The sequence below is a fragment of the Hipposideros armiger genome, unplaced genomic scaffold (assembly GCF_001890085.2).
Source record: "Hipposideros armiger isolate ML-2016 unplaced genomic scaffold, ASM189008v1 scaffold_176, whole genome shotgun sequence".
NCBI lineage: Eukaryota > Metazoa > Chordata > Mammalia > Chiroptera > Hipposideridae > Hipposideros > Hipposideros armiger.
Genome location: NW_017731526.1, coordinates 1,417,204 through 1,443,706, shown reverse-complemented (window position 1 = coordinate 1,443,706; position 26,503 = coordinate 1,417,204). Strand labels below are relative to the sequence as shown.

Genomic DNA, 26,503 nt, shown 5'->3' with positions numbered 1-26,503 from the left:
TATCTTGATGATTTGGAATCCTTTTGGCTGTCCACTGACTACAATATTACATTTAATTACAATGTTAATATAACTAAATTCTGTCCTTTAAATAAACATTTTCCTTATCCTGTTAGAGTTTCCACAGATTTGAAATACAGAAAACAACCATGGGCCATTATTAAATCTTTAATTGAGAAGAATTCCTGGAGTTCATTGGAAGACTATTTCAAACAGCTTGGTTTGTAAATTTCTTGACTTATTTTTGTAAAGATACATTTATTGACAAAATGGACGGATTCTTCATTTGGATTCATAGCAGAAACTGGTAGATGATGCTGGAATGGCTCCAACTGAAGTGGTTCCAACTACTCCACTTGGGATTTCAAACTTTTAATTTTCATTGGTCTAACAAACACTTACATGATGCTTACTATATGCTAGACATTGTTCTATGTACATTATAATTATCAACTCGTTACCACCCTATGAAGTAGGTACTATTATTTTTTCCCATTTTACTAAAGAAGAAATATTGAAACAAAGAGAGACTAAATGACTTGTCTAAGATCATACAGTTAGGAGCTGTCACATTCCCTGCCTCTCTAGAGAGCCAAGAAAGCTGACTGCAGCGAGAGACTGCGTAACTTGATTATAAATATGCACCTGTGCTTACAATATCAGGAGTGACCTCGCGCCCACACCTTTCTTACCAACGCAGCTTCCTGGGTTTATGCAGTCCCATTTAGTATTGGTATCATGTTATGTGTATGGATTTGGTGGAGGTGGGTACTAGACTGGGGGGAGTAATATAGTTATCCTGTTTGGGTATTCCTTAAAATATACACAAGGAAAAATTGTATATACATATATGAGCATAATTAGTTTCAGTTAAAAAAACTGGTGGTCAGTCAACTCAGGGTAATTTATCATCATCTAGTTTCTTGATTATTTTATTTCCTTGCTTTTCTCTCTGGTTATTTCATTATTAAACTCCTAATCAGGAGCAAAGAAAGTGAAACTCAAAAATTAGTTTTGTCACTGGATAATGAGCTTCTAATAAAAAATCTGGTGAAAGAAAAGGCTTAAATGACAAAAATGAGGTTTTTAGGTTGTTTGCACATTTTCTTTATTAGTGCTTCCTTTTTTGCAAACCCTTATTATAAATTAGAACCATTATATGCTACTCCTTCCTTTGAAATTCACAATCAGGTGCCATAATCTATCTTGGAAATCTTTCTAATGATCCAATATAAATGGGTACCTGTTGTTTCTATAACTGAAATCGCCACATTAATATTTAATATAACATATGGCAGATTTTCTCTGATGGTCCCATCATTTATTAATACAGTCCATTCTTCCTAGAATAATGAAGCCTCATTATGGGATCCCTGTGCTTTTCATTAAGAGTAAGGTTTGAATCTAGGCCATAAGAACCTAAGTAATTGTTAAGGTTACCAAGGCTTAAAGAAAAACAAAACTGAAAACAAAACAACCACCAAACCCCCTGTATTTTATAGCTGAGAAGATTTCTCCACTATCTAATGATTCTTTTTCCTTCTTAGAATCAGATTTGATAATGGAAGAATCTATGTTAAATCAGTCCACTGAAGACCCTGGAAAGCTTAGTGTCTTACGGAGGAGAAGGAGAACATTCAACCGAACAGCAGAAGCAGTCCCTAAACTTGCTACTCAGCGTCCTTCTGGAGATGGGGCCTTAGATGCCAAAGGGGATGTTACAGGTAGCTGTTACCTGGCACAGAGGAGAAAGATTTTAGTTTACTTATATGAAGCAGAATATGCCTTTTGTGCAGTTGCAAAATGACAGGTGTATGGTCGATAGAAGTATTTTATTGGGCCCACATGGTATTTTAAAAATTGGACAGTTTTGTATAAAAACTCAAATCTGATAGCCCTGAACCCAAATCCCTTCATAGCAACAATCAGTTGGAGCTTAATAGTAGCTGCCGTATTAGACAGGGTGTGCACTCCCCAGGTCACCAGTCACCACCATTGTCCTCAGCTGCTGGACTCTTCACTCATTAATTGCCTGCCCAGCATTTACAGACATTTGGTTTCTACCCTTGAATGTACTACAATAATTATATGTTTTTAATCCTTATGTCCTGTTAGGGCCAGCCCAGCAAAGATGGAATTTGACTTTCATTATCCTCACTCTCAATTTTGAAGACCTCCTGCCTCTACTAACTTGATTCCCTCCCTCTCAGAACTATAAAGCTGTAATACCTTCTCATCCTTCTACATTATCAAATTCTCCTCTAAGGCTTATTTCTCAGTGTGAATATATTTATCTACTGTTTAAGCTTAATGGCTCTTTAATTTTGGAATTTAGAAATTTGGGCAACAGAGAACAGGTGAGGAAGACTTAAAACTTTTTTAAGGAGGAAAGCATTGTACACATAAACTTAGCTCAAATATTGTTTGCAGAGATGGAACTTAGCTAGAGATCGTGCATGAGGTATTGAATTGCGTACTTCAGAATAAATTAATTTGTAATATAGGCCAAATTTGAAGGCCTGATATAGGTTTTATTTTTGTAGATTTGTTAAATATTACTCAGGATTTCAGAAACCAAAAGAAACAAAAGGGTGCAGGGAATTCACCCTAAATAACTTTGTCTTTAAAAATAATTTAAAAAAATTTTTCCCCAGTTCTTTACAAATTAAATGAAAATTTTACTGGTTGTAATAATCCTGATTCTAAATCAGCCTTTTTTGTGTCTGATGTGTAGGAAAGAAAAAGGAAAATGAAAGCTATAATACTGCCCTCATTGTGGTGATGAGTATTTTGTAAGTATTTGTTTTTCTGTGCTTTCACTTTTAAGTTTCCAAAAGGATTTGAGTGCATTTGTGTATTATTGTATAGAAATTGCCACTATTTGACCAACTCTGGTCTACAAAAACAGTAATTTTATATGCTTCAGTTGATAGTTTTTGATGTATTATTTTAAGAATTAAATTTGAGGGAATATCAAGTACACATTCAAGAAATATTTTTATTTTTTAAACTAATCTGATTTTTTTTCTACCGTAATAGGTTTTTATGGGAAGTTCCATAATTTAAAGGAAATGTTTACATTTGCAAGCTGGTGAAATCCCAATAATGCTATTTTACTCTATTTGATTAAATCAATGGTCCTTACCCTTAAGTATACATAAGATTCACTTGCTAAACTGCAGATTTCTTGGCCCCAATTCCAGAGATTGAGTCGCTAAGTCTTGAACAGGGATCAGGAATCAGTGTTTTAAAACAGACTGCATGGGTTCTTCTTTTTTTTGTATATATAAGATTTTATTGGGGAATTGGGGAAGGGGAACAGCCAAGTTGTTGTTCTTCAGTCTTAATTGTGGAGGGCGCACCTAGCTCAGCTCCAAGTCCAGTCGCCATCCGGCCACCCGTCGCAGCTCACGGCCACTCAGCTTAAGGTGCCCTGTTCAACCTTAGTTGTGGGTGGGCATAGCCCACCATCCCATGAGGGAGTCCAACCGGAAACCTTGTTGTTAGGAGCACATGCTCTCACCAGCTGAGCCATCCTGCCACCTGTTGGCAGCTCATTTCGGGCGCAGCTCACTGGCCTTGTGGGAATCGAACCAGCGACACTGTTGCTCAGAGCTCGTGCTCTTAACCAACTGAGCCACTCGGCAGGCCCTACACGGGTTATTCTGATGCATGTGATCTAAGGATCACATGAAGAGAAATACTGAGGCAGTTAATTTGAATCTCAGAATATTCTGTAGGAATTGACTCAGCGAGTCACGTTTAGACTACTGCTATTTACCCGGCTTTATGTGTGTCTTGAAGTAGTCCGATTTTGTTGAATTGGCTCTGACTAGGCAATACCTCTGGGTGAATATTTTTTTGAATGAAATTCTTATATCAGCTGTTTTTTTCTAATTATAGATTTCAGAACATAGAAAATGTTTATTGTACCTTTGAGTCTTATAAAAAGGTTTTCATATTCTGCTTAAGTTGATTTGCTATGACAGTTTTGAATAGTAAATATATTATCAGTGATCTTTTGCATTACTTTACAGAAAATTTATATCAAATATTTTATATACCAAATCATCTATTATATATACCATTTCTTTGCCATAATAATTTCATACATTTTATTTTATAGCTACTACCTTGGTTTTCATTTTTAAAAAGATCCTCTTCTGAATGGGTAATGGTGAATACTGTATATTTTTAAGGGCAAGTCAGTATTTTAACAGAAAATGAAATGTGATGTCGCCTATATATTTACATTATATGTGTAATAAGAAATATATCCATTCACTTGAAAGGCTGTGAACTTACAATAGAGTAAGTTCATTTAGCATGTAACATTTTATATATGACACCATTTATGTATATTTGGGATTTGGTACTTCCTTTGTCTAAGTTGAACTAGAAGAAATTTTTGCTGAATGGTAATTTAAAAAAATTTCTTTTGGCTCCCACTGAGAATAACAGGTACACCATGATCTACCTAAGACCAAGTCCATATTGATCTTCATTTCCTGTTTAGGTGCAGCATTATGGGTTTATAATTGCTTAAGTCAAAAAAGCCCCCCAAAACAGACCTTGGAAGCTTACCTTGTAGATTTCTAAGCTGAGGGTCACATATCAATACTGGCTGGGATTCCTAGCATAGAGGAGAGATGTCAGAGACACTCCGGACCTGCTTTATCTGAGGACTTTATTTTCTTTCTCTTTCTTTTTTTAAAAACTTTATTGGGGAACAGTGTGTTTTTCCAGGACCCATCAGCTCCAAATCAAGTCGTTATTTTCAATCTAGTTGTGGAGGGTGCAACTGAGCTCCAAGTCAACTTGTCTTCAATCTAGTTGTGGAGGGCACAGCTCACTGGCCCATGTGGGAATCGAACCGGCAACCTTGGTGTTGAGCCCGCACTCTCTAACCACCTGAGCCAACTGGCTGACCCTGAGACTTTATTTTCACTCTAGTTACATTCTAACTTTTGTCTCAACATCCACTTATTACTTAAAAGTAATTATTTCATACAGTAAAGATAACTGACTTAAATAGTAACAATAATTGGAAACTAGTGTAGATAATACACATTTTGGAAGATTTTGCATGCATATTGTGCATTTGCAGTGCTTTATGTCTGGAGAAGAGTAGACTAACCAGGTATGATCTGCTCTGCCTAGTTTGCTCTTGCTGGTTTTGTTGAATGTGACACTGTTTCTGAAGCTGTCAAAGATAGAATATGCTGCTCAGTCCTTTTACCGTCTTCACCTCCAGGAAGAGAAATCTTTAAAGTAAGTTTTTTCCCCTCCAACCTGTTATTTCAATAATTACTTAATTGCAAAAAATTAATTTTAGTTTTAGAGATTTTGGTCTGCTAACTATTCTGTAATCATATATGTATGTATGTATTTATATATATATATATATTTTTAATTTCTTGTTTCGTTTGCAAATTAATGGAGCACCTGTGATTTCTAGAAATGAAAGATTAGCAGCTATTCCCCTGGTTTTTAAGATGGTATTTTTCTTGCAGTTTAGCTTCTGAGATGGTGTCAAGAGCAGAAAATGGTCAAAAGAATAAAGATCGGACCCATCGTTTAAAAGGAGTGCTCCGAGACTCCATTGTGATGCTTGAAGAGGTAGGCAACTCTGTGGGCCAAGGAGCTAGGACGCTCAGCCCAGCTGAGTCAGTTGCTCCTTGGTTGTAAGAGAGTGTTTCCTATACCATTATTTGAAGAAAGCCCCCTCCTAGAGGCACCTACCCTTGCCAGTTTCTGTATTATGCAAATTATGTGTATAGTCACTTGTACTTTTTTTTTTTTTTTTACAAAATGGGAGCATACTACACACACCATTGCATACCCTCTTTTTTCAATTTGTAATATATTTTGAAGATGTTTCCACATTAGCATATGTACATCTACCTCATCCTTTTTGTTGATCCTTCTATATAAAATTCTATGCTTAATATTAACTCATTTTATAGAAATAGTAGATACTGTACTGTTCATTAGCTTTTTTTTTTTTTTTAAAATTGGGGATTTGGGGGAGGGGAACAGTGTGGGGCATTGGGTAAGGGGACCAACCAAGTTGTTGTTCTTCAATCTTAGTTGTGGAGGGCACCAGTTGCCATCTGGCTGCCCAACGGCAGCTCGTGGCCTCTAAGGTCAAGGTGCTGTGTTCAATCTTAGTTGTGGGTGGGTGTAGCCACCATCCCATGTGGGAGTCGAACCAGCAGCCTTGTTGTTAAGAGCGCACGCTGTATTCACTGAGCCATTTGGGTGGCAGCTCAGCTCAAGGTGCTGAGTTCAGTCTTAGTTGTGGGTGGGCATAGCCACCATACCATATGGGAGTTAAACTGGCAGCCTTGTTGTTAAGAGCACATGCTCTATCCACTGAACCATCCGGGTGGCAGCTCAGCTCAAAGTGCCGAGTTCAGTCTTAGTTGCGTTGAATAGGCAGTCTTGTTGTTAGGCGCACGTGCTCTCACCAGCTGAGCCATCTTGCCACCTGTTGGCAGCACAGTTCACTGGCTCATGTGGGAATCAAACTGGTGGCCCTGTTGCTCAGAGCTTGTGCTCTTAAGCTAACTCTTAACCAACTGAGGTACTCGGCCAGCCCTCATTAGTTTGTTTTTATCTGTTAACCATATATCTTGGAGATACTTCCATATCAACAAAGTGCCCCCTCTTCTTTTAACAGTTGCAGAGAATTCAACTATTTTAATGTGCCTTAATTATTTTGCCAGTTCTCCACTAAAGAATGAACATTTAGGTTACTTCAGTGTTTTGCTATAAACATTATCTCTTGAACATAGTATCATCAATACGTGCTGCTTAGTTCCATGAACCAAAAGTTAGAGGAGTCCCTTTGAAAAATAAAGATTAACATTTCCATTATAATACCTGCTTTACTTTTCAAAATTGAAAAATAGAGAATAGAGAAAGAAAACCTCTAGTTCTAGCATTCAGACATAATCAGTTAATATTTTGCTGTATTTCCTTTCATCCTTTTCCTCTATGTATAGGATTGGTTTTTAGAAGATTCAGTTATTGAGCACCTCTTAGGATATCATGTGGGGCACTGAAGGTTACAGCGTCAATGAGGCACTCTTCAGCTGCAGTCCCTCCAGTTCCTTAGTAACTTCCTGCTCCCACTATCATTAAGGAGCATATCGTATACTCACTTTTCCTCTCCTCCCATTTCCCCCTCACTCTCAACTGATGACTATGCCTCAAGGAAAAAAGACATTCCCTCTCCTTCTATAACCAAATCTATAGACTTTCCTATCTCTGCACCCTTGTCTGCTCCCCTCCTATCAGAAGCATTCCTCTGCCAATGGAAAGCAGGCTCCAGCGTGTGTTAGCAGGAGACCCCGTGCTTCCCCATTTCAGTCTCTCATTCAACTGGACCTTTACCATCAGCACATGACCCTGCTCTATGATCTCCTACATTAAAAACCTACATCATCCATGTCCTCCTCTTGTCTACTCGTCATCTCTCTACTCCCTTTCACAGTTGAGATCTTTCAGAGTTGCTTACTCTGGCTGTCACTCCTTTACTTTTCTTAACCCATTCATTTTTTAGGGTTTATTTTCTCCAAAATCACTTGTTCACATAGAGTTACCTTGTTCTACAAGATTTTTTTGAGAAAAATAGCAATCCCAGCACCCTCTTCTCCATTTCTTTCTGAAAGACAACAATCTTTAACTTTTGTTTACCTCCATATTTATCAACAAGCATGTATTGGTATTTGATATTTCAATTTTAGATATTATCCTTTGTCTTCCAATTATGGAAGACAAGGATTTTGTTTCCTTTTACCTCTTCTTGCCCTCATTTCTAATTCCCCCATTTTCCCAAGTGAAGTTATAATTTTGGTAAGATCAATATTCAATGCTTGCTTTGTATTGACTAAGTTTCCTGTTCTGAGCTGTGCCATAGAATAAACCATGACTGCTTTTTCTTTTCTGTGCTTTTGCTTATCCCTAAATGTCATTATCATTGATTAATCAGTATTATTTATAACTATTTCGTCCCCTAATGTTGTATAAATCTCCTCTCATAATCTTCATTCATCTGAGGTATTCCAGCCTCTGACTGGCTCCAGTCAGGTCCAGGGGCCCTCTGTGTGGGCGCACAGCTCTCATTCTGGGCATTCTTGTTGCCCATCTCCTATTTCTTACATCCCATGTGTTCTGCTTTCTTGATTTACTTCCTCCTTTTAAAGGAGCATATCCGTTAGTAGCTTCCTGAGAAAGAGAGTATGGAGGTAAATATTTGAGATTTCACCTGTCTGAAAATTTTTTGCTTCATTGTCCTTTGCCTTCCAGTGTTACTATTGAGAATTCTGAGGATGTTATCATTCCTAATCCTTTAATCTGGAAACTCATGCCCTTTAGTTCTGGAAAGTATTGAATTATATAGGTGATGATTTCCTTCCCTTCGCTTTCCACAGCTCCTAAAATTCAGATGTTGGTCTTCTGTTGGACAGGTTGTCTAATCTTACCTTTTCTTTCCAGCTTCTGTCTCTTTGCCTTTTGTTTTGTTTCCTCAGCGATTTCCTCAACTTAATCTTCAAATTCTTCTATTGAGTTTTTCAATTTTTGCGAACAAGTTTTTAATTTCAAAGAGCTATTATTCCCCTGAATTTTCTTTATTTTATGGCATTGTGAATTTTTTAAATAGCTATAATCCCTTTATCTCTCTGACCATATTACTGATAGTTAAAACCATTTTTTTTCTTCTTCTTGCATACTCATTTTCCATGAACATCCTTTCCCTCCTGTTTTGATTTCTATCCTTAGAGTTAGAGGGTTTCTTTAGATGTCTGTAGTCCTTGGTTGTCTGCTTGTGTGGATTAGAAGCTCTTAACATGTGGGTCAGGCTGGTCTACCCCAAACTTCTCTGTAGACTTGGCTGGGCTGCTGGCTGAGAAATCCTGATCTCAGTATCTAGGTGTTTCCTCTTGGATCAGTTAGTTTCCACAAAGACTCTTTCAGTTTCCTATCTGAAGGAATAAGGGTTGGCTGCTAGCATTTTGGGAGCTGAGTGAAAGGAGAGGGATGGGCGAAGACAGAGTAGAGGGGATGGTCTCAACATTTGGTATACACTTTCGTCTAATCCTCGATTTTGGTATGGTACCACTGTCCTTAATGATGTCTTGGTGTCCCCCGAGCCAAACAGCCAGGGACCCTCTGTTTTATCCTCTCTAGGAAATAAAATTTTAGACTTCTGCCCAGGTAGTAGGAGAGGTCAGATGTCCAAAGGGTCATTCAATTCCTTTCCTCCTTATTCCCCCTTTCAGAAATTCCTGGCCATCAATTCCTGAGGCTTTTGAGGATTCTTCAGGGTAAATTTGGTTGGTTCTCAGCTTCTCTACTGTTAACTTAGGATTCAGCTTTTTCAGGCCTGCTAAGTCATCCATCTGCTTTCCAGTTTCCAGAGTTGTGTTGCAGTTGTCACTTTTTCTGTTCTCCCACCCCTGTGGTTTATGTCTCTAGAAAAAGTCCCCTCACTGTGCTTTTAGTGGGGTTTCAGGAAGAAAAAAAAACTGGATACATGTATTTAATCCACTTCCTCGCTCTTCAGCTCACTCCTCGTGCCTGGTTTTCTTCCCTGTCTTCCACTGATGTTGCTTGAGCTGAGGTCCCCAGTGACCTCTCTGGCTTTTAACATTAATGTACTTTTTTTAGTTTTCATCTTACAGTGTCAGCATTTTGATAGAGCTGACCACTCTTTTCTTGAAATGTATCTAATCTTGCTTTCTTTAAAACGGTGAAAAAAAAACCAAAACAACAACCCAGCTTTATTGTGAAGTAGTTCATATACTATAAAATTTCCCCTTTAAAGGACTTTTAGTATATTTACAAGGTTATGCAACCATTACCACTATCATTCCAGAGCATTTTCATCACCCCAAAAAGAAACCCCAGACCCATTAGCAGTCACTCCCATCCCTCACTCTTTCAAGCACCTGGCAATCATTAATCTACCCTCTAATTCTGTATTTGCCTATTCTGGACATTTCCTATAAATGGAATCATATATTTATGTGACTGGCTGCTTTCACTTAGCATAATGTAAAACTACTTTTTGCTTTGAAACCATCTCTCCCTGACCTCTTCCTGGCCCAATGCTCCAGGCTCTGTTAGATTGTCTTCCCTTCTCTGCTGCCCCTTTAGGTGACTGCATCCAATCCCCTAACTGGGAATACTGCGTGTGCCATTAACTCCCAAATCCATCTCTCTCACCCTGAACTATTCCCTGAGCTCCGGACTCATACGTTCACTTTTCAACTTGGTATCTTCACCTGGATGCTAACAGGCATCCCAAACTGGTCATGTCCAAAACAGAATCCCGTTTTCATCCTGAGCCAACCCAATTCTCTAGTTGACCTTAGTTTAGAAAATGATACTAGCATCCTCCAGTTGTTCAAGTCAAAAACTTAATACAATGTGTAAGTATATTATTTGTGTGATTATTTGTTTTACTTTATCCCTCACTAGTCTGTAAGCTCCATGAAGGCACAGACAGTGCCTGTTTGGTTTACCATTGCATCCCCAATGCTTAGCACAGTGCCCGACATGTAATAGATAAGCAATAAATATTTGAATGAAAGAAGGAATGCAAAAAGGATAAGACGTAACTCTTGCTGTCAAGTTGCCTACAGTTTTATTAGAGAAATCAGATGACCATGTGTACTGTTCAAGGCTATAAAAGTATAAAACTAAGTGTCAAAGTAAGTAGTAATGCTTTGGGAGTTTAGAGGCAGGATGATTCAGGGAAACTACATGGAGACAGTTGGGGTGGGGGAGTTTTAGATAAGACAAATGAGGATAATAGTAAGCACAGGCCTGGAAGTGGACCTTGAATTGTTTAGGAGTTAGTGAGACCACTGCAACTTCATTTGAAAAAACAAGGCTTTCACTTTGGATAATTTGATTAAGGGACATATTGGGAGGCAGAATACACAGCAGTACATTGTAGGAAGAAATGCAGTCCTACAGCAAATGCGAAGAATCTGTGGCAATCATACTGCCAGATTACCCTAAGGAATCAGGTGTTTTATATTCAGGCTTCTGAATATAACAAAATTATGTTAACTGTAAATGTAAACTTTTGGCATAAAAATAATCAGAAAAATTTAAACAATCTGATTTTGAAAATTATTTTGTTGGCAGTTGAAGAGCTCACTCCTTATGCTTCAGAGAACCTTTGATCTCCTAAACAAGAACAAGACTGGCGTGGCTGTGGACAGCTTGTGATCTTCCGGACTGAAATTGCAAAGATACTTGGAACTAAAAGAAAACATCTTGGAGAAAACCAGAAGATGAAGGATTTTAATTGTGATAGGAGCATTTTCATATTTCCCTATTACTGGTACTTCTAATACAGACATTCTTTTTAATAACATTTGTTAGATAATTAGTCTGTGATGGCGTTAAGAATCCATCCTTTCACTTCTTATACCTAATTTTGAGCTGTGAATTTCTCCAGTGAAGCATGAAATATGTTGTAGATTTGAATTTCTGTGATAGGAAAAGAAAATGAGATGCTCTGAACTGAGTGATATGGCCTTGTTTTTACAGTAAGGTTTGAAGTTTGATGCTTTATCTGTTAACATAGGATCAGTATGTGTCCAACAGGCTGCTTTCACAGTCAAGATACATTCAAGAGATTAAAGAAGATAATGTAAGAAACCTCCAAATCATTTCGAATTTTAAAGGATCCATTTTCAGGCATATAACATTTCTAGGTTTGTGTACTATAAATATTATAATATCTTCATTAACTTAGCATGCAAATTCAATAGTCAGACCTTTTGACTCTGCATGTTGATGACTATTATCGGAAAGGTTCTTCAGCCATGTGGTATCTTCATGAAAGAAATAGTTGTTTCTTCTTCAGGTAGCTATCAGAGGTGAGATTATCTTGCCTCTTCATACATCAAATGGCAGAAGAATCAATTTCAGAAAAGGAAACATGTAGGATACCAGTACTCAAAATGAAGAATTATGCTTTGAGTTTTAAAAACCAGAAGATTAGGCTAAAATCTGGGCATATAGTGACAGATCAAATAAATACTTGAACTAAGCCTGGCTTCAGCTTAGCACTCTTTCAGGTGGAAGTAAGCCATCTGGTTGAAAATAATTTGTGGATTAGTTTTCAGTGGCCACATATGGCCTTTTTATTGATTCATATGAATGGCTTGTTTTACTCCTTAAGTTATAAGCCAGACACAAACTTAAGCTCTTTAATAAAAAATTTGGGTACATGATCTCCCAATACAAATGCACTGACACTGAAGTTGTAAGTCAGGCACAAGCTTTGGCTCTTTCATAAAAAGGTTTTGGGCATATGTGTCTCAATACAAGGCATATATGTCTCTGGGACAAGAGAAAGTGCAGAATAATTTGTATATATTCTTACTGTTTGAACAACTATTGCCTTTAAATATCTTTTTTTCCCAGAGTCACCACAGCCACATGGGACTGTTATAGACATTTCTGAGATGCCTGTAGAGAATGAAAGTATTGACTCGATTAGAGGGAAAATGGATTTCTGTGGGCGAATCCCAATTCACCTACTTTGGGATATGACTATACTTACTTGGGGGGGGGCGTGTTTTGATAAGGATTTATGAAGTGTCTGGCTGTGAGCAAGACTGACTGAATTATAAACTTGAAACCTTGTTCTCTGTTGAATTCACAAAACTCATCAGTGACAAGCTGAATATTTTTGAGATGTTTCTTAATAACTTGTACTTCATTACATACCTCAAAGATAATGACCAAAGTAAGTTGCTTTATAAATTACTTATGACTAAATATGAATGCATGCATAATTCAGTAATTGTATTTGAGTTATGTAAATTGAATACCAATAAGACCCCGAGTCTCTGAGTTGTCGGTTTTTTTTTCTTTCTTTTCTGTTAAAACAAAAAAAAGGTAGAAATCCTACTGAAGTGAAAACATGTACACGGGCCTACATTCTTTTCAAAATTTTGTGCAAAAATAAAACCCAAAGAGGACTCTCATCTTAGGGCATTTTCATTTCAAATATGCAGACTGTGGGAACAAAAGTACTAGGCTTCCGGGTCTAACGTAGAGGCGGCTCACCAGAAATAACTGAACAGGTTGGATAATTATCACATCAGGACAGTGATGGACCTTTACGGGAAGGTTAGCAAATTTGGGGGCGGTACCTCGGTAACATCTGGTGGTGGAGATCTCCCCTAACGCCACTTGCGGGTCTGAATGAGGGTTGGCCGTCCCTCGGGTCTCAATACTTTGGAAATCCTCCAAGTGTCGGGTTTCCCGTATTTCCGTCTCGGTCCCTCCCGGATGGGACGGGACTGCGGTGTGAGCCAGCCTTGCGCCCCGCCGTCGGGACCCGCTTTCGGTGGCCCGTCCCCTGCTCCTCCTGTCCTCCAGGCGCCAGGGCCGCCTGCGGGGGGGAGGGGCCTCGCCGGCGGGCTCGGCGGGGCGGCGGGTGGCGCACGTGTGGGTGGGCGGGGACCCCAGGCGCCGGGGGCGGGGCACCCGGAAGCGCGCGCGGACTTGGCGCGCCGAGCTCGGCGGGCCGGGGTCCGGCGGGGACGCGGGGGCACCGCCCGGACGGCGGCGGGCTGCAGTCACAGGTGGGCGGCGGCGAGGGCGCGGCTGAGCAGAGCCGGGGTCCCCGAGACTCCAGCCACCACGCCGGGAGCTTCGCAGAGCAGAGATCGGACACGTCTGCGCCTCCGAGGAGCCGACCTGTCTCCCCTCCGCCTTGGCTTCTTTGGCTGCAGCCGCACCTCGGCCCTGGAGCGCAGGTAACTTCCCTTCCAAGGTCATTCTTGGGGCGGGGCGGCGCTCGCTGCCCGCCTACATCCTCAAGATTTGTGGGGGCGGGAGAGGCGCGCCCTGTGCGGGGCTGGAGTGGAGAAGCGGGGCTGGAAAAGCTGGGTGGGACCGCGACTCCGAGCGCAGCCCAGGCGCCGGCTGGCCTCTCCTGAGCCGGGTCCCTGGCTCCTGCAGCCGGGCGCGTCCGCCGGCCCCAGCGGTAACCGCTACGTCTCTGCCCGTAACCCCGAGGGTGAGTTTCTACCCGCGCCCAGGTTCGGGTGAGGACCGCTCGGTCCTCCCCAGCCCGCACCAGCAGGTGCGCGCAGCCACCCGCGTCCCGGCTGTCCCCAGCAGCGTGGTCGGCCGTCACCATGGGAACGACTGGTGCCCAGACGGAGCCTGCCCTGGATGGGAAGTGGTGGTGAGGGCTGCTTTGGAGCTCCTAGAGCCCTAGAGCTCCCTGTCTGGTCAAGCTGAGCCAGAAAAGCTTGATGAAAATGGGGCCCCCCTCCGCCTCTTCTCATTTTTGATTTCTCAGGCGTTGGCGGCTGATCAGAGAGGTGTGGATGTGTTTACAAGATGTGAATTGTGTGCTTTCCACCTTCACCTTTTGAGGGCTTCGTACGCCTCATGGTGACAGGTGGGAATCATGACACAGAAGGGCAGTATGAAGCCAGTGAAGAAAAACAAAGCGGAAGAACCTGAATTGGAGCCCCTGTGCTGCTGCGAGTACATAGATCGCAATGGAGAAAAGAACCACGTGGCTGCTTGTTTGTGTGATTGCCAAGACCTGGATGAAGGGTGTGATAGGTAAGAGCAGTGTTTCTTGATGCTGACTCCACTGGCCCTTTTGAGAGCTACCATGTGCGCTTTCAGCATAGCCATCCAGAACACGAGAATTTGCTCTTGATTCTATGTCCAAGTACCTAAAATTGAGACTTGTGTTCTATGTCAAGGGTGAGGATTTTATAAGGATGAATTACTCAGTTGTGCACAACTGTCTGTTCAGCTCAGGACATTATTATTTTTCATTTAAAAGGGAGAAGATGGAGACAACAGGCATTTAGAGACTGACTCCTTGGCCACCAAGGGGCTTGAGGGTTGAAAGATCATTTTCATGCTGTTGGAACTGGTTTCACCCCTTGTTTCTGGGGAGGAAATCCAACCAGAAGGCATGTCCCTCCCTTGGATTGGCTATTTTCAACATGAGCAGTAACACTGTCTCATTTAATGCTATTGTATTTGGCTTTTATTTTCATTGTTATACCAAATAATGGAAATTGCTATCCAAAAAGATAATTTTTATCATCAGTGAAAAAATTTTCTACCAAATAGTCTTTTTCCATTTTCTAAGTGATTATATATTTTTATATATAACTTATTCATTTCTAAGCAATTATCCATTTTTAACCCATTTGCTAAGTAATTATATATTAAAAAATTGTTGCCATATGGAAAGCATAATGTGGGAAGAATAAGGATGTTGGAAACTTGCTTTTCCCATTAATAGTTACTGCTGCTTTTTAAAAAACCATTGCAATGGCAGATTGCTGACTTTGAACTTGGTGCATTAATCTAGCCATGAAGAGCATTCTTGGGGACCACTGTGGTCTAGTACCAACCTTGACACCTAACTACCCTATAACTTCTTTGCAGTTCTTACTTGACGATGTCTGTAGTCTTTTTTACAGGTGATTTTAAACATAGATTCTTTAGACTTAGTCTAAAATCCATACTGAGAAAATGGAGCACTTTGTGCTAATGAATGGAGAAATGATGCTGCTTTCATAATCTCCATCACTCAAGACCGCAGCTCTTCCATTAACCTTTTAACTCTTCCTCCCTCCCAGCCCTTGAGACCTGGGCTGGCCCTGAGTTCTCTCCTCTGCTCTCTTCATACACTTCTCTGGAGATAGGCTCCCAGCATTTCCACTCGCCTGCTGCTCTGGATGGCTCCCATATAGTTGTCTCCCATTTCCAAGGTCTATCACTATTTTTTTTAATTGTCTAAAATCAGTGTTATCATTCCTTAAATTGTTCCTTTCCTTACAAGCCTACGTGTGCAAAAAAAAGCCATTTTTTTTTTTTTAGTCATTTGAGTCATAAAGTTTGATCTCTGTTCTTCCCCATGCAGACCCCTGTCCCTACTGAACTGGTTTACTCCCTGGGCCCAGGACAGGCTTTGTGCTGTACATGTCTGTCCACTGGAATGCCTTCTTCTCTCTCCACCTGTACAAATGCTAGCCATCTGTCAAGGTTGAGCACAGACCCCACCTTTTCAACAAGGACCCCTCTAATGACTCCACCCAAAAGCATTCACTCTCCTCTGAGCACTGCTTGTGATGTTTGACCATAATAGTTCATTGGGTGATTTTGCTGCCGTGTCATTTATCTGATGTATAAGCTCCCATGTTGTCTTGTCGTCATACTAGATTGTGAAATTTCTTGAGAGTTTTATGTCTGTACCTACCCACCCAAGTCTAAACAGTGCTTTTGTGTGGAATATGTGAGTATATATGTGTATTCGTTTCCTGGAGAAATAGTTTTCAACTGTCAGTTAAACATTATCTTCTCATTCATATTAAAAAATGATACATGAATCTGAAAAACTCAAGTTTAGTAGTCAGGAAGTAGGATACGTGGCCTTTGACCTCTTATCATTTATCCTGTTGTTTGGCTTACAGTGTTCAGTGGTGTTTAATTCAACAAACCCACATGAAGTGCCTTCTCTTTGTGCTCTTTCTGAATAGATGGATTACGTGTAAATCCGTGCAGCCAGAGACTTGTGAAAGAATCATGGATACAATCTCCGATCGCCTCCGAATTCCCTGGCTTAGGGGAGCCAAAAAAGTTAACATTAGCATCATCCCCCCGCTCATCCTCCTGCCCGTCTTCCTTCGTGTGGCTTCCTGGCATTTCCTCCTGGGGGTGGTGGTGTTGACTTCCCTTCCTGTGCTGGCTCTGTGGTACTACTACCTCACTCACAGAAGGAAAGAGCAGACCCTGTTCTTCCTGAGCCTCGGGCTGTTCTCCCTGGGCTACATGTACTATGTGTTCCTGCAGGAAGTGGTCCCCAGAGGGCGTGTGGGGCCCACTCAGCTGGCGCTTCTTACCTGCGGGTTATTTCTGATCCTCTTAGCCTTGTACAGAGCCAAGAAGAATCCAGGCTACCTCAGAAATCCAGCGAGCAGTGACAGCAGCCAAATTGAGTGCCTGGACAGAAAAGGGCAGGAGAAGACCAAAGGGTTCCCTGGCACAGACACATCAGGCAGTCTCAACAACCGCACGCTGAAGGATGACCTGAAGGGCCCTTCCAGGATGTTGGCTGGAAGCCCCACCAAGGTGAAAGAGGACTGGTGTGCCAAGTGCCAGCTGGTGCGACCAGCCCGGGCATGGCATTGCCGGATATGTGGCACGTGTGTGAGGAGAATGGATCACCACTGCGTCTGGTATGTGGGAAAATTTGGAGGCTTGTGAAGTGTGAATTCACGTGAGACTCTAGCCGTGTTTGATCTTCCTTGGTGTCATCCTAAAATTTCTCTCCTTCCCAGCCTTACACCTTGTGAATATTTGTGGGCTGTTATGCTCTTCCCACTTAGTCATCAGTTTTTTGAGTTTCACCAATTTAGTTTTTTCAGTCATTTCCTGAAGATGGTTTTTTCATCTTTTTTGTTATTCTCTTTTGAGCTGCCGGCCCCTCATTTATCTTCTCTTTTCTAAAAGAGAAGCATCTATAGTTGAATGAATTTTGTTTGTTTGTTTGTTTGTTTGTTTGTTTTCAGAATTTATCAGAATCAGTATAGGAGTATTTCCTTATGCTATTCCTTTTGAACAGAATTCAAGACAGTGTTCCCGTATTTTTAGGTGACTCTTTTGTCCTCTCACCATACATCCTTAATCATTTTAATACTACTAATGATTTCTAGTCTACATTATTGTGTCAAGTCCTTACCAGATAACTTCCTATTTGGTTATTGGTGGAGAGATGGGCTTTTTTGCACCTACCTGCTGGCCAGTGACAAATGAGGACACTGAAGTGTCCCCTAAGATATAAAGTGCAACTGTTAAAGATAATGTTGCAGCTTTACTGAGTAAATTTCAAACTAAAGGAGGTGTAATTAATTCAGATGTGACTGGTATAAGTAGCATGTTTGCAACTTTATTGTTCTTAAGGCAGTCGTGGTCAATGAATTCTGCTTTTTACGGCTAGGATTTTGGTTATGTAACATACTTGCCCCACAGAAAGGGACGTCAGAGCTGGTGAGGGGCAAAAAGGCCAGGAGGGCACTGGGGTGGACCTCAAGTGCGGGACTCAGGTATGGGGACAGCTCTTTTCTGGGGTTTTGCCTTTAGGAGTAAACGGTGTTTTCATTTTAGATTTTTCCACTTCTGTGTCTTTGTCATTTACTCATGTGTGTGTGAGTGTGTGGCCCATTTACAAGTGCTGGTTTGCAGAGGGCCTGCCAGCCTCACTCACTGGGGCATCCCATTGTCCCTGTACATTCTGCCCTACAAATGGCTGTGACACAAACTCTTCACCTTACATAAAGATAAGTCTGCATATCAGCGCGTTCTCCACCCTGACCATGTTTCTAACCTCTTGGGATCATTTCATTAATATATATATTTAACATATATTTTCCCATGCTGTGTACTACTTCTGATTTAGCATTTTTAGGTTTTCATAATTGTGATCAATCATCCTTATTGTGGTGATTACAATATCATCTCTCTTCATAGCTGGGTAATAGACTCCACTTACTAATATTTAGAGGTTTGTTAGCCCAGGTCTGCTTTTTACTTAGTCTTGTCCTTAAACTAATGATATAATTTCATTTTGCAAAGAGCAGAGGATATAAGACTATATCTCTCAGCGGACAAGGTTTTAATTCCCTAAAATGGAAAAATAAGAGAACCTTTTAATAACTGAAATTCACACTGTTCCTGTGTTAAAAGCTTTCTTGTTTATTATGTGAGTTATAGAGAGAACTTTTTAAAACGTGTTTGCTTTTCCCCCCCTTCTGCTGTTTTGAGGATAAATAGCTGTGTCGGAGAATCAAATCATCAAGCATTCATACTTGCCCTTTTGATCTTCTTGCTCACCTCGGTGTATGGGATCACGCTGACCTTGGACACCATTTGTAGAGAAAGAAGTGTCTTCACAGCTCTCTTCTATTGTCCTGGAGTGTATGCAAATTACAGGTGAGATGTGGTTACTGCAGCACTTAGGCCCACAGAGGAGGGAAGGGATAATAATGTAAGGGGCTGTGATTGGCTACCAGGTTGAGTTCAAGGGGCTGTGATTGGCTGCCAGGTTGAGTTCAAGGGGCTGTGATTGGCTGCCAGGTTGAGTTCTCAACCAAAACGTAGGACAGGGTATGGGGCTGCTGAGCATCCCAGAAATTGCCAACAAAATTGTGCAGTGGAGAGGCGCATTTTTCTAGGGTAATGTCAAAAGGGTCATTGACCCTTAAAAAGTGATAAACTAGTACTGTATAAGCAGGACCAGGCTTAATCAGGGACTGCCAGGGTCACATGCCCAAGCAAGTGACAGCGAAACTAAAACAAACAACTAGAAGTCCCAGGGGATGTATGTGGGCCATTTTGTCATAAGTATCAGGGAGCTCCTCACTTTGCTGCTTTCTGGTGCCTTTTAGCCCTATCTTAATTTACTGCTTCTGATCCTTTTGGTGATCCTTTTGTGAAGTGCTTGCAATCTCTGTAACCTTTCTTTTCTATTTAACCCCTGTTGGTTTTTCCCTGTTCTACTTTTAAAAAAATCATCACTCATGATTACTGTGGTATCTAGGTCAAAATTTCCTTCAGCACTATTAGTTTGGGCACATTTCTGTGTTGTGAAGATTGCCATGCTTTGGCAGAAGCTGGGAGTTTTCAGCTTTGGCCTGAGCCGCCCCCTCTCCTGAAAGCCACAAGCTCCCTCTGCCTTTCTTTGTTTCCTCCCGCTACCATTTTCCTCTGAGGTGGGCGCTCTGTGGTTTCTGTGGTCCTGCCTGAGCTGGAGCAGCTCTGCCCCCACGGCCCTTTTCATTCTCCCCTGTTTTCAGAACACTCCCTGCCTCATCTATTGGATTGTCGGAAAAGTCATGAGGCATTTTTGCAACGAAAAACAGAGAAAAAAATATGTCATGACTTTTCCGACAACCCAATACATGTAGTGCCCCATGCAGGTCTTTGTATTAGTCCATGAACTGATCCCCACGGCCATCATAGATGTAGACATTTATGGGCATTGTTACAATAGATTGGTTCTCCTCCTCACCGTAAGTTCTTTGTTTCTCTATGTTGAGAGTCTTAGTAGGTTGTGAAATTTTTCAGTAACACTGGAATTATTCAGTAATTACTATTCTTAGTAGGTTGTGACAAACGTCCTAAAGCAGAGCATGTTACAAAGCATGAGTTTTGTAGACTTCCTGTGGGTCACTTAAATGAGGAATGTGGTCCTGCCATTGGTTCTCACTGTATAATGATTCATGTCTCCCAGTTGGGCCCCAGCTTTCCTCATCTATGTGGTGATTTAATCATCTCCAAGGTCCCCCCCACCTTTTTTAAAAAAGGTTTTATTGGGGGAATTGGGGAAGGGGAACAGTGTTGGGGAATTGGGGGAGGGAAACAGCCAAGTTGTTGTCCTTTAGTCTTAGTTGTGGAGGGCGCAGCTAGCTCAGCTCCCAAGTCCAGTCATCATCCAGCTGCCTGTCTGCAGCTCAGGGCAGCTCAGCTCAAGGTGCCATGTTCAATCTTAGTTGCGGGTGGGTGTAGCCCACCATCCCATGTGGGAGTCCAGCCGGCAACCCAAGGTCCCTTTTGGCTTAACAAGAGCAGATTCTGAATGAATTTATTTCCATGTAACTCATTGGAAATCTTTGAGTGAAAATAATCAGTTGGCAAACATTAACCGGTAGCCTCTCCTCACAGTCTTATTAACGAGCTGAAAGGAGCTTTCTTGTCCTGTGTGATTCCGTTTGGCTTTAGGAAGCTGAATTTGAAATGTGATGATGCTCCTACACATCTTACAAGTATAGGGCTTCTAGTTTTGGGAGACTGGAAATGAACTTTAACAGTGTTCCTGGGCTCCCACCCATAGCTTCCTTGAGAACGTTTATAGCAATCTTGTGGCGCCTTCATTTTCTCCCGAGTTCAGAGCAAGTTAGGAACTATTCATTCATTCAGCAAACAGATTTTGAATGCTATTATGTCAGGCACTGTGTTGGTTGTGTGGGGGGTACAAAAGGCAAAAAAACCCAACAAAACCCCAGTCCTTGCTATTTTAGTAAAACATACTAGAAAAAGAGGCACCAATGATTATAAAATGCAACAGAACATGTTAATTAATAGCCATAAGTTAAACAGGTTATCGGTGTTTTGAGAATAGGAAAGTATCTTCCAGTGGAGCAGTTGGGGAAGGTGCCAAAAAGTACTACAGGTGTGGAAATGTCAGAACAGTGACAGCTTTCTGACTGTGAAAAGACCGCAGCCCTGACCCGCCTGTTCCGCCCCCAGCTCCGCCCTGTCCTTCACCTGCGTGTGGTACTCTGTGATCATCACAGCCGGCATGGCCTACATCTTCCTGATCCAGCTGATAAACATCAGTTATAATGTGACTGAGAGGGAAGTCCAGCAGGCCCTTCGACAGAAGACGGGGCGCCGGCTCCTCTGCGGGCTCATTGTGGACCCAGGCCAGTACAATCGGGGCTTCCTGCGGAACTGGCACCAGTTCTCCACCCTGGGCGCTCACCCCTTCCATCACCCTGCTGAGGACATTGTCTGAAGTGCCTTCTGTACGGCAGCGGGAGGGGTGGCTCTGCCCTCTGCTCCCTTCCGCCGTACACTTCAGGGTCCACGCAGGATGTTTGTTTTTAACCCGTTTCTTAAAGGCCGTGCTCAGGTTTAGAGAGTGAACTGGGAAGAAAGCAATTTTTTTGACTTCACAATTTAAGAGATTTTTATATTGAAGGAGTAACACTAGAGCCATCCCTTTCCAGTCACCTTGTTAACTAAACCACCGGAAGCTGAAAGGATGTGGATTGCTAATGCACAAATTGATAGAAGCAACTCCTGTCCATTAGTGTGGGAGAAAGGCGTTTGGATTAGGATGGTTTCTAGTCCTCCCTCTTTTAATCGCTAATAGCCATGTGACCCCGTAGTGGAGTCACGTCCCTGAGTCTCAGGTTCATCTGTAAAGTGGGGTGCTGATGCCTGCCCTGGCTACCTCACAGAGCTGTCGTGGGGGGTTCACATGAGGGAGGACGTCTGTGTAAAGCACTGAAAAAGAATTAAAGTGTCAGAGAGATATGAAGTATTAGGAAAATCCCAAGACTGGAAAAATGTTTTTAGGTCAGAACACTGAAGCCAATATTATTAATCTGTTTTCAGCGTTTCAGAGCGAAAAGAGATCCCCAAATACCATGCTGTACCGTTACGGGAGTTTCTGAAGTATTAGACATTAACTACTCAAACCTGGTAGAGGATGGACCAGATGGTTTTATACTGTCATCTGAAAACACAGTTGATAGAATTATAATTATTGCTGGTATAATGTATGGTGGTCATGATTTTAGGTGACAAGTTCTTATATTTATCTTATTTCTTAGATATTTATTGTTCATATCTACTCTGAATAACTCCAGTAGGCATTAATGTTTTTTCCTCTTTCCATGCCTCACCTGGTAAGGTGCTAGCCACACTGTGACGATGGCTGGAAGAGAAAAGACACCCCTACAGGGAACACTTGACTCTGTTTCCTGGATAGGGTGACTGGTTAATATCAAGGGCTTGATTTTTTTTGTTCATTTAAGTAATTCAAATGCTGTCAGTTACAGCAGTAAGTGGCAATAATCGGTCTTCCGGCATTCACATTATTCTGGCACGGACTCCCTTTGAGGGGTTGATTGACATCTTCCCACTTAACTTGCGCGTTACTTCTCATTCACCTTTCCCTAGATAAAAGTATCTCACCAAGAGAGAAAAACAGGGTATATGTGTTTTCCACTAACTAATGGATTAACTGTTCTTCCCTAGCTCTTCCAAAAATATCACATTGTTTCTTTAATCATATCTCAAAACTGAAAATGTACAAAGGACTAAATATTTATCTAGAAGGGGTTTATTCTGCCATAGATTTCAGATGAGGCAATTTCAGATGGGGAAAATACCCTCCTGAAATACTTGCTTTTGTACCTGTATTTTTTTTTTTCAGTCCCAAAGATAATTCTTGAGTCCTTAAATTTGCCTTGGCTTATAAGAGAAAATATTGCCAGGGTTTTCAGTCTTTCTGTGCATGCTGCTATAACAAAAGGTTTATAAATGTTGAGAGGAAATAGTGCTACTTCCTGCAACTCGGCCTTCTGCAGATAGCACCCTCCCTAGTCCCGCCATTAATTGAGACTGTCCTTAAGACAGCTTGTCGCTCTCCCCAGAGATGGTTTGTTTAATGAACGATAGGCTCTGAAATCCCCTGGGATGAGTCAAAGAGCAAGTCTGGGGTGTTAGCAGAGGCTGTGGTTTCTACAGTGATGCACTCTCCCTGGCCCGGAGTCAAGCCTTCATTTGGAAATACTGTTGGATCTGATAAAACTCATTCCTTTCTGTATCGATTTGAAATAAGAGAGAGTAATAATGCCACATCCAGCACATACAGCCAGAAAACTCTAGTTGTAGTCTCTTGAATGCCAGATGTATAGCCAACTCTGATTGTCTAGCAATTGATAGCAACATTCATAGAAACGTTAGTATAGTCAATGACTTTAGCCTCTTGCTGAATCTTTAAAAACAATCAAAATATGACGTGATGAAGATGAGTCATACCTAAAAGTCCAACGTCAACGGGGAGAATTAGGAATGATCACTATCCTTAGAACCACACACCCCTCAATAGCACTACCTGGATGGGGCACCGCGGTGTCCCTCACTTGGATAAGGACTCTGTAATTCTGGATTATTGGAATTAAGGTGCTTGTTTTAAGTTCCTTGAGAACTTCCTGGTTGGCAGTTTACAGACGAAAGCTCAGACCTCTGAGAAGCTTCGTGGTTTTGTGGGGGTAAGAGTCCACTGAAGTATTTGCACCCAAAGGAGGGCAAACAAGGGGCTCTCCATGCACCGTGCTCTAGGCTCTGGGACATCGTTGGCCTGGACACCGAGACAGTAACACTTCTTATGATCTGGAAGTATTGGAAGGATTTGGTCGTTCTAAAGGACAAAGTCTCTGGGAATAAGTCCCAGAGAAGAATTTGGTGCTGGTGGCAGCAGTGGGAACTGCCCTGCAGGCCTGTCATCCAGCAGTCTGCTGGCCCCGCCCCCAGCATAATTCTAGACAAGCGAGTTCCCTTCTCTCCCTCCACATCCTCAGCCTCTGTGAATAAACACACTGGATGTGAAGCTTAGTAAATGATTTACTGTTTTCTAATGAGCATTACTGTCATGCTCCTGTGTACTATTCCTGGGGAAGAGAAATGGGTCCATTTGAAAGATTCAAGGGAGAAAAGAGTAAAGGATCAGGATTGCACGAGGGGAGAAAATCCTTCAATATTTAAAATGTTTCTTATGCTACCCAAAGAGTACTTTGTAGGCCCACCTGAAATTAACTGACCATTCACAATGCCTCTTTGGTAGGATTCCGTGATGCTGCTGACATCGAGCCTTAAGTGTGTTAGGGACAGTGCTGCTTGTCTTGCCTCAGCCACGTGTGTGTGTGCGCGCGTGCGTGTGTGTGTGCGCGCGTGCGTGTGCGCGTTTGTGTGTGTGTTTGATACTGTAAATCTTTGCTATCCAAGTATGTTTTCCTTTGGTGAATGAAGTAATTGTCTTCCACTGTACCATCTGCCTCGCACAAAGACTGCTACAAACTTCCTCTTATGCAATAGTCCTTGGAACTTCGAATATTTTTCGCAACAGAAAATTTTCTATACTAGAATCTTCCACTGCCAGAAAACACAGTGCCAGTAAGGTTCTCTGTGATGCTGACTATCTGATTAATAGACGATATTTCCATTGGATAGGACATTAGATTTTTATTATAAAACTCAACTCATAGAAGCAAAAATATGACATCTAGTAGCACAGTTTTGACCAGGATGTTTAAAAATTACTGTTCTGTTAGGTTTAAGGGTCTCTTTAGGGAAGTAGGTTTATATGACGTAACTTCATTTGATCCACATTTTGGTACCCTGCATTTTCAAAAGGAGCATTTCCTCAGATAAGCAATGGATGCTGGAGACCTGCTTGAAGCACCTGTGTGGTTTTCTCCTCAGCAGCTTGATCACTGTGCCATTTTGGATTCAACATCGCAGAGGTGATGCAGGTGGAGAATGAGAGCTGTGCTTAACTTGCTGCCTAATGAAATTCAGTGTGTTCTTGTGGGTGTTTGCTGTAATAGAAACTTTTGGTAAAATCAGCTAAATTTAGTCCTGCTGCTAGTGGCCAGGTCTCCCTAGTTCAGCTGGCACTGTGTTTCGGTGTAGGCTCAGCAACAGGCCAAAGGCTGAGTGGGGAATGAAGACACATTTCTTAGAGGCTGCAGCTATTTCCAAGTCGGCCTTGTGACTTATTACTACTCCAGCCTTTCTGATGGCACTTGTCTGTTCTAGAAAATTCATACTTTAAAGCAAAGCTTTAAAACCAGATCTAGTCTATTCTAGTTATTGATGCAACTAAAATACTGTATGTCTTCAGAGGGCATCACTGACAAGATTCCATGTTACCGAACTCGCAAGCTCAACTTGGGATTGGACTGTCTCGGTGATTTGATGGTGTGAGTTGTTGGGGCTTTTGAGCCTTTTCATTTAATTACGTTTCTGGGTCTGACGTTGGACTAAAGGAAACACAGGAATATTTATTTAATATTAAAATTAATATTTACTGTGACTGGCCCAGCAACATTAAAAGGGGTTTCTGAAGCCAACACTGGGAGCTGTGGGTTAAACATTTTGCACTCTTTTTATACTTGTATTCGTATCTTCTTATCACCTCAGACTCAGACACAAGGCCTTTTAAATGGAGATTAAAAAAATTACTGCCAGATGTAAAATAAGGTACTGTGACCAAGTTATTTAAATGAAAAATAAAGTGCTTTCTTTAAGGAAACTAGTTGGTGTTTCTTGGCGTGTCTCCTGGGCTCTTTTGCTTTTAGAAAAGCCTGGATTATAGCTGGGCTGTGGTCCCTAGCTCCCTGGATGTCCCCAACCTGCGGAAGGACCTACCTACACTCCTCCTAGCCCTAAATGATCATTTTCCTGGTGGTTCCTTTTCTAGTTCTGTAAGCCAGGGATACTGCTTATTGGGCATTTTGTTAGCAGTAACATTTCAAGTCACATCAAGACAGCCCAGCGAGAAACGTAGGTCATTTACTAAGTTATTTCCCTATGCCTCTTTAGAAGGTTCTATAAGTAGGTAAAAAGTTCTTGCTGGTCCAATCAGAATGTGGGCTGCTAAAGATTCAATTTCTAAATGATGCTTGAGGCAAAATAAAAATAAAACTTAAGCTTAATGGATGTATTTAGGCACCTGGCATGTTTACTTAGGGATTCACCCTTATCTACAGGCTTGGTATTGAAAGAAAATTGGTGTTTGATTTCTGGGTGCTACTATCAGCCAATATTCTATAACTGTAGTATAGTTAAGTATAAACAGACAGTGATTTAGATGGAAAGAGATTAAATACGAGTTACTCTTATTCCCATT

General features: G+C 41.5%; 2 protein-coding genes across 9 annotated transcripts in view; both read left to right on the top strand.

Moving 5' to 3' along the window:
• The window catches only part of GRAMD1C (GRAM domain containing 1C), a 101,949-nt gene extending 88,936 nt beyond the window's left edge, over positions 1-13,013 (top strand). For 5 of the 6 annotated variants that reach the window (XM_019652206.1, XM_019652211.1, XM_019652208.1 and 2 more), the window contains 6 exons: positions 117-220; positions 1,548-1,724; positions 2,735-2,792; positions 5,161-5,271; positions 5,514-5,619; positions 11,164-13,013. In XM_019652206.1, the coding sequence (XP_019507751.1) occupies positions 117-220; positions 1,548-1,724; positions 2,735-2,792; positions 5,161-5,271; positions 5,514-5,619; positions 11,164-11,247 (640 nt within the window). In that variant the 3' untranslated portion in view covers positions 11,248-13,013. The remainder of the gene's footprint in view (positions 1-116; positions 221-1,547; positions 1,725-2,734; positions 2,793-5,160; positions 5,272-5,513; positions 5,620-11,163) is intronic. The other variant, XM_019652207.1, reaches the window with a different exon arrangement.
• A 558-nt stretch (positions 13,014-13,571) lies between these two features.
• ZDHHC23 (zDHHC palmitoyltransferase 23) lies at positions 13,572-25,966 on the top strand. Of its 3 annotated transcripts, none has more exons than XM_019652277.1 (5): positions 13,572-13,796; positions 14,348-14,619; positions 16,560-17,258; positions 18,853-19,011; positions 21,328-25,966. In XM_019652277.1, exons 2-5 carry the CDS (start codon positions 14,459-14,461, stop codon positions 21,593-21,595), a joined length of 1,287 nt encoding a protein of 428 aa, XP_019507822.1. In that variant the 5' UTR covers positions 13,572-13,796; positions 14,348-14,458; the 3' UTR covers positions 21,596-25,966. The 3 variants fall into 3 exon arrangements, with proteins under 3 accessions (XP_019507822.1, XP_019507820.1, XP_019507821.1); XM_019652275.1 differs by having other exon boundaries at positions 18,844-19,011; XM_019652276.1 differs by lacking the exon at positions 13,572-13,796 and adding an exon at positions 13,886-14,059 and having other exon boundaries at positions 18,844-19,011.
• The last annotated feature ends 537 nt before the right edge of the window (positions 25,967-26,503 follow it).